This window comes from Rhinopithecus bieti, unplaced genomic scaffold, assembly GCF_001698545.2.
Source record: "Rhinopithecus bieti isolate Rb0 unplaced genomic scaffold, ASM169854v2 scaffold_11966, whole genome shotgun sequence".
In the NCBI taxonomy this organism is placed as follows: Eukaryota; Metazoa; Chordata; class Mammalia; order Primates; family Cercopithecidae; genus Rhinopithecus; species Rhinopithecus bieti.
The window spans coordinates 516,286-525,937 of record NW_016807254.1 but is presented as its reverse complement, the minus strand read 5'-3'; the positions used below and the strand labels follow the sequence as shown (position 1 = coordinate 525,937).

General features: G+C 32.4%; 1 protein-coding gene across 1 annotated transcript in view; it reads left to right on the top strand.

Moving 5' to 3' along the window:
- The first annotated feature begins 4,303 nt into the window (after window positions 1-4,303).
- Window positions 4,304-9,652, top strand: part of NTS (neurotensin) — an 8,105-nt gene continuing 2,756 nt past the window's right edge. The window contains 3 exon segments of the mRNA XM_017880712.1: window positions 4,304-4,589; window positions 6,776-6,840; window positions 8,477-8,701. Of these exon segments, the coding sequence (XP_017736201.1) occupies window positions 4,517-4,589; window positions 6,776-6,840; window positions 8,477-8,701 (363 nt within the window). The 5' untranslated portion in view covers window positions 4,304-4,516.

The following is a 9,652-nucleotide window of genomic DNA, read 5'->3' as shown; positions in this document are numbered from 1 at the left end:
TATATTCTTGAGAAAAAGAAAAAAACGGTTTCACTGAATTTGCTCCTGGTAGACGGTAGCTCAAGTACATCTGCTCTGTTTCAGGTATTGCAGATGCTATGGAAATTTTCTTAGACTTTGTAATAGAGAGAAAGTTTTCTTATAATAACAGTTTATCTCATTTATTACATTAGATACACTAATTTATAAAACTAAGAAACATGAAAGAAGAAATTTGTCAGGAACATTTTTTTCTGTAATATTTTTATTTTGGTCTTATTCAAAAGGGAGACCTATAAGGACACCTACCTGAGCATTACACATAATGGGTGGTGATTTTGTGGGTATTTACATTTTTTCTTAGATATGAGAAGCAAGATTATAAGTGAAGTCAGCGATGGCTGCAATGTGGAGCGTGGTTAGTTAAATACAGTAACTCATTAACGTGTAAGTCCCAAGCAAAGCGTGTATTTTAATTACGGTTTAAGTTGCAAAATATGCTTTCAATACAGAAATCAGTCATTGATTTTTCCAGGTTAATTACCTATAAGGATGCAACAGCAGAGACAGGAAGAGTCGAAAGGAAATGAGCTGGGAATTTATAAGGATTATGGGCAAAGCAAGGTTATATACAGATTGGGAAATTGAACGTTTGTTTTACATTTACCTAAATCTCCAAGGTTGGGTTATACACATCCTATGTGGGTGTATGCATGCGAACATCCATCTGTGTTTCTAGAAAATACACTTTAATTGAACAGAAAAATCAATTGGGTTCACAGACTTTGACATCATTATTTGTTCAGATGAATCAGTTGCAGCTTCAAATGATAGACTCATTTATAGAAATGGAGCAAACTTACAATTTATCTAAACATTCAGCTGATGATTGTACATGATCCAAGGACAATCTTCTTGAATGATTTTTTTAAATTTAACTTTTCCAGTCAGAGAGGAAAAGGATGATGAGACAAAAGACTGAGAAAACTGACCATAAAAATTCACATAAAATATGAAGATTAATGATAACAAAAGAGTGTTAAAAGGTATGGCTGAAAGAAACATTTAAAATTAAAACATGGAAAGGGCATGTAAGAAATTTAACATAATCAGTACTTTCATTCAATTTAGTAAGTACGTATTGATCACTTATGGATTATAAACCTTAGAAGTCAGAATGTTTTCCTTCTAGCAGTTTAGAGTTTACCATAAACTGTATAAACAAACTACTGAGCATTTAACAGAAAACTAGGAAAAATAGAAGTAGACAATACTACTTTCAGGACTCAAATTTGGAAATATTTTTGTTGATTAGGCCATAAAACAGGATGATCAAAGCAAGGTGAAGGGGAGATTCCAGGTTGTAGAAACACAACAGGCCAAGTTTTGGATATTTAGGTTACCAATAGATTGGAAAGGCTAGGAAGTTGTTATTGAGGTATTAAAGTCACTAGAGCTATAGGAAGAAACTGTCAGGAGCTGAAGAACCAACGCTTCATCAGTTGGTTTCAGAGCTTGCCCTTCTCCAAATGAGATAAGCTTTCAGACCACTCCAATTCTTTAGGTGTTTCTGTTGATTATTTTCAGCAATTACCTAATAAAAGTCTGACATAAGTAACAATACAAGCTTAGAAATCTACCTACTTTAAAGATGTTGCAATCAACAGGTACCTAACAAGCAACATCCACTTAAGAAGGCCAACACAGGAAGATTATTAAAGGACAATGTTTAAAATCTTTATCAGATATTTTAAGAACTAGATAACCCTTAGAAGGATATAAGGTAGGCCGGGAGCGGTGGCTCACACCTGTAATCCCAGCACTTTGGCAGGCCGAGGCGGGCGGATCACGAGATCAAGAGATCGAGACCATCCTGGCCAACATGGTGAAACCCCATCTCTACTAAAAATACAAAAATTAGTTGGGTGTGGTGGTGCGTTTGTAGTCCCAGCTACTCGGGAGGCTGAGGCAGGATAATTGCTTGAACCCAGGAGGTAGAGGTGGAGATTGCAGTGAGCCGAGATCACGCCACTGCATTCCAGCCTGGAGACAGAGAGAGACCCAATCTCAAAAAAAAAAGGGGGAAAAAAAGGATCTTGGGTAAAAGCCTTTAAAATAAAACAGTTCATCCATCTCCATAGCGAGGTGTCTACAATCTTGCATTAAAGGCTTCATTTAGGAAGTTTGTAGGGTACTTTTAAGTGGAAAATACATACTTAACCTTTATCCCTACAACAAATTGTTTTATTGGTTTATCTGTAGCTTGAAGGCATTAGATTAGAGCTAGAAACAAAAAACAAAAAACATTAAAAGAAAATACCAATTAGAGGTCAAAGTTTATCTACCTCATAATTCTACCAAAGTTATACATCTTTTTTCCCCAAAAGAAAAATAGCATATAACATCTATTTGAGTTTGAATTATTTGACATAACTTAATGTTTCCCCTATTCTTGAATGTTTATCATATATCTCAATTTTCACATTAACGACTAATATCCATGTCATATATTTAAAATGAATTTCCATTATTCTTCTCCCCCTTTTTTCTAATTAATTAGAAATCAATTTTGTCAACATATTGAAGAAATCATTTCAGAAAAATAAGAATCACACTTCCTTTTTACTATTAGACTGCTATCACACGTTTTAAAAGATCATTCTTTGCAATTCAAAAAGCAGAGAAAACAACTAATTTAATTATCATGCAAAGTATATATAATTTTCCTGATTTGTTAATCAAAGTGGCTTTAAGAGGATTCTGTTACAAAGATGCTCTGATCGTAGCAGGAAAGTAAGCACAAATCCTCACTTCGACTCTAAGTGAAAATAAAGAGTTTCAAGCTTCCATTGCTCCCCCTAATGGTAGGAAAGCAGAAAACATCTAAATGAATGTATTTCACATTTCTTTGTCAACTAAAATACTTTACAGAAACTTTCCTCCACGTATGTTCAATATTGTATTTTATGTAAGTTCCCCAAACAAACTAAAAGTAATAAATATATCATTTATTATTAAATTCCTGGTATTATATGAAAGACTCCTTACTATTCTAAGTAATTATTAAATGCTTGTAATTCATCTCTTAAGTTTAGGGTAAAGGTGAAAAAGTTAAACTCATAGATTGCATAATATAAATCAATTATCAATAGGAATCAATCCTATTTGTTTCTCAACTGTTACTACACGATTGATTTATTTAAAAATTAAACAATGTTCAGACAACTTTACATTCAAATATTCACATCTCTAACAGCACTGACTTGTCAAATCACCCCATGTGTCTTGAAACGCCTACTACAAGAAGAAAACTTTACTCTAAAAGGCATTTTGAGCAATTTTCTTTCAGAACTCAGACAAAGAATGAGTATCAGTGTAACCCATTAAATACACGAAAATTATCATAGAAAAGTGACTTTGGTGAACGGTGGTTATTTAGGATTGTCTCCTTGCCAAAAGTACAATCTCATTTTATGATGAAAAGGGTATTATGCAGGGAAAGAAAGCTTATGCAATAGTAAAACAGTTGAGAAGATAATTGTACAAAGAATGAGACATGGCATCCAGAATGAATTGAAAAGAGCAGAAAATATAGGCACAAAAGAGATAATGTACAGAAAAAAAAGTCAGTGATACAACAATACAAATATCTACGTGCTAACATTTAAGTAATTTAGAGCTGGATTTTATAAACATGAAAGTGTTTTTCTAATACATTCAACCAAAAGTCAGCACACATAGTTCAGTCATCTCTCATTACTTACAATAAAATATTTTCGATTTGTTAGGAAATAATATCTTATTCCCTGGATCTATTATTTCTTTTATTGGTTTTCTTTCTATTCTCTAAATTTATTTGCTTAATTTTATAACTGATTCTCTGACTATATTCCATCTTATTCTAGTGTGGATTATTTAAAACCTGTATTAGTTTTGGAACCACTAAACATTTGCTCAGAAGTTTGAATTACCAGAAAAACCCCTAACTCTTCAAGAACTTCCAAGCCTAAGGAATCACTGATTTCATGCATTCATCCTTGAGCTTTTACTTAAAAATTAGAAATAACAGATCTCATATTTCACAAAATCAAAATGACTTTTGGAGTGGGGGAATGAGAAGTGGGAAAAGGATGATACTGGGGTTCTTTGTCAGTATGCTGTACATAGCAGTGCAGTTGAATGACTCCTTCTGTGCGTCAGAAATCCAAAGCAGCAGCAGCAGCAATTAGAGAAGATCGTCACTTTCACTCAAGGTTTAGAAATGGGGGAGGAGAGCAGGGGGGACAAAGGAAAAGGGGAGGAGAAAGCAGGGCGAAGAGGGGAAGGATAGAGGTGAAGATAGGGCACATCCTGCAAAGATAATGCCTGTACAATCAATGACATCATCCTCCTGCTTATATATATAGGGGAATGGCCAGAGCACCTCTTATAGTTCACTCACTTTCAAAGCCAGCTGAAGGCAAGAGGAAGTGCCAGAGAGAGCCCCCTTCAGTGTGCTTCTGACTTTTATGGAATTGGCTCGTTAGAAGGCTGAAAGATGATAGCAGGAATGAAAATCCAGCTTGTATGCATGCTACTCCTGGCTTTCAGTTCCTGGAGTCTGTGCTCAGGTAAGCAAAACAGAATTTCACAACTCCCTGAAGTGATTTCTTTTTTCTCTTTTGCAGTGTGTTGCTACTTATGTTAATGTATCTAGGGAGAAGAGTTGCTTCCTTTTATTCAGGATTTACCTTTTAGTGACAGAAACTGAGTATCTTTTTCTCTGCCTTTATGATTACTGAGAGCTGTATTTTCCCTTTTGAAATCTGCAAAGCAATAAAAGGGATTTCAATGAAACACTGCATGACCCCCTTTGGAATACAACCACTACAGGAAAAAAAACCTTACAAAACTTTCAATTAGGCTGATCATTATCTAATGAGAAGTACAGACAGTGGCTGTCAACCTGCAAACCCATCATTAAATCCCACTCCATTTAAAATGTTTTACTCTCATCCTCATTCAATCTCTTAGGAAACGGTGGCCCTCATGCCCTTGTAATAGTCCCCATATTATTTTCTTAATTGTTTGTGTTAAGATAACACATAAAGTGAAAATTGATGCTTACTGAAAAATGAATGAAGCATTATTTGTAGAAATTCATTTCTAGAAAAATACGAAAATATTCCAGATCCTTTTTGAGAATACAGTTTGCATAGTCTAATAAGTATACTATTAATATAACTGTTTGGCATTTTTTCCATGCCATTTAAGTTAATACAAAATACAGTTGGAAAATTGGTATTCTTATATTGACGGAAATGATTTGACTTTAGAGTGTTTTGCATGTGGTGTAAAAGGAGAAGTTATATAGTCCTAAATATCTATGAATAACTCACTTTGAAAATAAGATTTAAATTGAATGGTATAACATGAAATATTACAACCATTGCAAAAGGCTGTACTTAATATTTAAGAAATATTTGAATGACCACTTCAAAGGGAAAAGAACACCTTAGGAAGTAAATGCAGCAAAAATAATTTAACCTGTTCCGTGCTTTTATGTATCATAAATATGACATTGAAATGTTTAACTCAAACTCATGCTATCATTTGATTTAAATTATGACATTAAAATCTAAGAAGATATAAATGTGATTTGTGCAAAATTTTAAGTTTATTTTAATCATCAGAACATAACTTTCAGCTTCTACTTTTTAAATCTTATGAGAAAAAAACAAACTTTTCTACAGTTATGATTTTATCTGAAAGTTATATGAGATTAAAGATTCACATACTTCTGGAAGAAAAACTGGGTTATTGATTAAGCACTGTGATTATTAACTTGAAACTACTTGTTGTAATAATGCAAAACTTATGAGGATTTGAGTATACATTGTTCATAAATTCCTGAAACAGATTATGTCTCTAACAAATAGGGAGAGAAGATCTCTTGCATAATTTAGGTTCTAGGTAAAATTGAGCCAATAGTTTCTCTGATTCTAACATTTCTTTTATTGAGTGTGAAGTACAAGAAAGATAGAGTCATTTTAAACTTGATTTTTATTATCGTACACTATTTTCTAAATTTTCCTTCTCTGTAAAATATTCATTAACAGAAACTTGGATAGAGTTTTTAAAAAATCCAGAGACCCATTTTCAATGCTGTTGTACATGTATTGTTGAATAGCTCCACTTTTGCTTTAAACAATTTCCTTAAACGCCTATGATAAAATTAAGGATACATAATTCCGAATTCTTACTGAAAGTACAAATACAATCCTTTAAACGTGTGTTTTGTAAAAAAGCATCTCAAGTTAAGTAAATCTCAGTATCTTTATTATTCTAAAATTATCAGTAAGCAATTCCCTTTGGTTTTGTCTTGAAAAAGTCTTTTGTATAATCTTCATTATGTTGTGTTTTTAAATGTTAATATGCATATTTTCTATATATGTAAACTATGGCTGGTAAGAAATAAACTACTCTAGCATATTTGGTAAAATATGTGTTATACAATATCATCACATTTTAAAAAATCTGAAATTCAAAGATTACAACTCGATAGTCATCAACACTGCTCTGAACAAAATATCATATGCTTATTTTCTTAGAAGTGCTATCTTATATTTTATGGCCTTCCTATTATGCAAATATACTAAATTGTTTTTAAGATTACTGTTTTAAGGAAACATACGCTAAGAAAGACACTAACCTCTAAGGGATATTTAAAATTAACCTAAAAATCTGGTTAGAACTTCAATGATATAATTATTATGATATGGTGATTATAGAAACCTAGTTTTTGATTTTTACTCAGATTCAGAGGTAAGAAATGAAAGCATTAAGAGCAGATATTAATTGACCAGCATGACATTCATCAAGGTAACTTTTTCTTTTCTTTTAACTCTGGGTTGAAGACATATGAACTTTCATTATATATGGCTATCTTTTCTATAGTATAACTTCCCATCGATTAAAGTTCCTTGAGAGGCATTTGCCTTTTTGGAAAAAAAAAAATTTTTTTTAGTTTAAAAGAAAGTAAGATGTTGATATGACAGGTAAAGAATATTATAGTTCTATCAATCAGTACTTTGCAATTTTAATTAATTACTATACATATTTACGTGCCTGTAAATGTTTTAAAGGAACTTGTTTCCATGCCTTTTAAATTGGGTATGATGAAAGGTATATTGGTCTCAGTTTAAATGAAAACAAAGTGAGTTCTTTGCCCTTTTTTATTATATTGGGGGAAATAGAAAGGTGTTCTTAAATTAGAAATAACAGTTCATGACAACCTGCAAAAGAAATGTAGTAGAGAGGGGAGAGCAATGGATTGGCAAGCAGGAGCATTGAGATCTAATCCTGAAACAGTGACTTATTAATATTTTATCTTTAGCAAGTGGATTAGTTTACCTTGTTTACCTGTGTTTCCTTGTTTTTAAATGCAGTTCATAGTCTTCTAGACATTTACTGTCCTATAATGTATTTAGGAATTACTGAACTATACTCTTCATTGTATGTCTGGATTTAAATTCTCCCTATACCAGGCACGTTATTTTTACATGTTCTTATTCTTTTTTCTTTAATTGAGCCAAATACAACTTTGTATCCTGGGCCCTATTACTAAATTCCAATCTGTACCTAGGAATACGTTCTGGGGTACATGTGCAGGATGTGCAGGTTTGTTACATAGGTAAAGATGTGCCGTTGTGGTTTGCTGCACCTATCAACCTATCACCTAGGTATTAAGCCTAGCATGCATTAGCTATTTTTCCTAACGCTCTTCCTTCCTCCACCCCACCCTCTGACAGGCCTCAGTGTGGGTTGTTCCCTCCCTGTGCCAATGTGTTCTCATTGTTTAGTACTCAATCAGAATACCAAAGGCTACAACCTCTTCAGTTCAAAAATAGACAACTGAACTTAATAGTCTGTGTTAGAAAATGGGATAAGTTACGTGCCTTGGTGTCTTGGTATAGATTTACCTAATTCCCAGGCGCAAGTTAATACATAAAGGTCCTAAATAATCTGTGATGCTACCCATAACAATTATTAATGTGTGGAATGCATTACTATCTTCATGTTTTATAATTGTTCACACTTAATAATGCCATCTTTGTCACTGCCCCATTACACATTAAGCTGAAATGTAATAGATATAGAATAATTTTTTAATTTTAAGTTTTCATCTGTGATATATATATCATATTTACATATTTCTGCTGTCATTTTAATTTCCTTGCTTTCTTACTTTGTTCTGTGTGTACACACATAAGTGCATGTGGATGTGAATATGACTATAGAGTTTTGTTAAATAGAATTTATAAGATATTGGCACTATATAACTTTGTGAACATGATGTTACTAAATAAATAACACTGTGTTTGTTAGACTGGAGTAGCAATTAGACCCTAAATGTGATGGTTTAGCACACTGGGAATTCATTTCTTGCTCATGTAACACAAGTTTTAATTGCAGGGTTTTTTTTTTTTTTTTTTTTTTTTTTTTTTTTATGTTTCAGGTTAGTAAAGCACATGTTCCCTCTTGGAAGATGACTCTGCTAAATGTTTGCAGTCTTGTAAATAATTTGAACAGCCCAGCTGAGGAAACAGGAGAAGTTCATGAAGAGCAGCTTATTACAAGAAGGAAACTTCCCACTGCTTTAGATGGCTTTAGCTTGGAAGCAATGTTGACAATATACCAGCTCCACAAAATCTGTCACAGCAGGGCTTTTCAACACTGGGAGGTATAGCAATAACAAAATGTTAATATGATTATAGTTATACTAGTTAACTCTCATTTGTATTAATTTATTAAATTCCCAATCATAATCATAACAAGAAGAGTTACAAGTATTTAAAAAGAACAAGCCATGTGTTGAAGTCAACATTGCCTCAGATCTTCAAAATGTCCTTCAAATATTTGAAACTCAGCAAAATATGTTTTCTTCAACCTTAAAAGAGGATATATCTTCAGGCAGATTTGATCTACATGTTTTTATTATGCTTAAGTGGATGGCTTGTTTAGGCAATTTTTGTTGTTGTAGGTGGTGGCATGTCTAACAAATTTAAGCAACTCAAAATGTTGTCTTAGAAACACAAAGTCATGTGTAGTGATCTATAAACAAACTATAAATCTATAAACAAAGTGATCCAAGTAAAACTGGAATAAAACATAAAGTTTTTCATTTGTATTTGAATATATTTGGCAAATAAAAATATATTTGTATGTATATACAAATATAAGATAAGGATATATTAGGTTGGTGCAAAAGTAATTGTGGTTCTTGCCATTACTTTTGCCATTACTGTTGATGGCAAAAACCGCAATTACTTTTGCACCAATCTGTTATATCCCTGTTATTCCAGTTTTATCTGGAACCTGTTGTATTTGAATATATTAGGCAAATAAAAATATTTTTAATTTATATAAAGGTATATATAATAGGGATATGTATCTGCCCATCATTTCAGTTTATTTGGAAACCTTTGTGTTCTGTGTTTGTTTATAAATACACACCAGTGTGTAATAATGTACTTGCAAAATGCTTTACAATTTATTGTCTTCATTGATATATTTTGCTCCGAAATATAAATTACAGCTTTGAGAAGATATAGAACGATGTCAGGATAAAGAAGAGGAGGAGGAAGAAAAATAAATTCTTCAACGAAAACAAAACAGATTTTTTTTTTTTTTT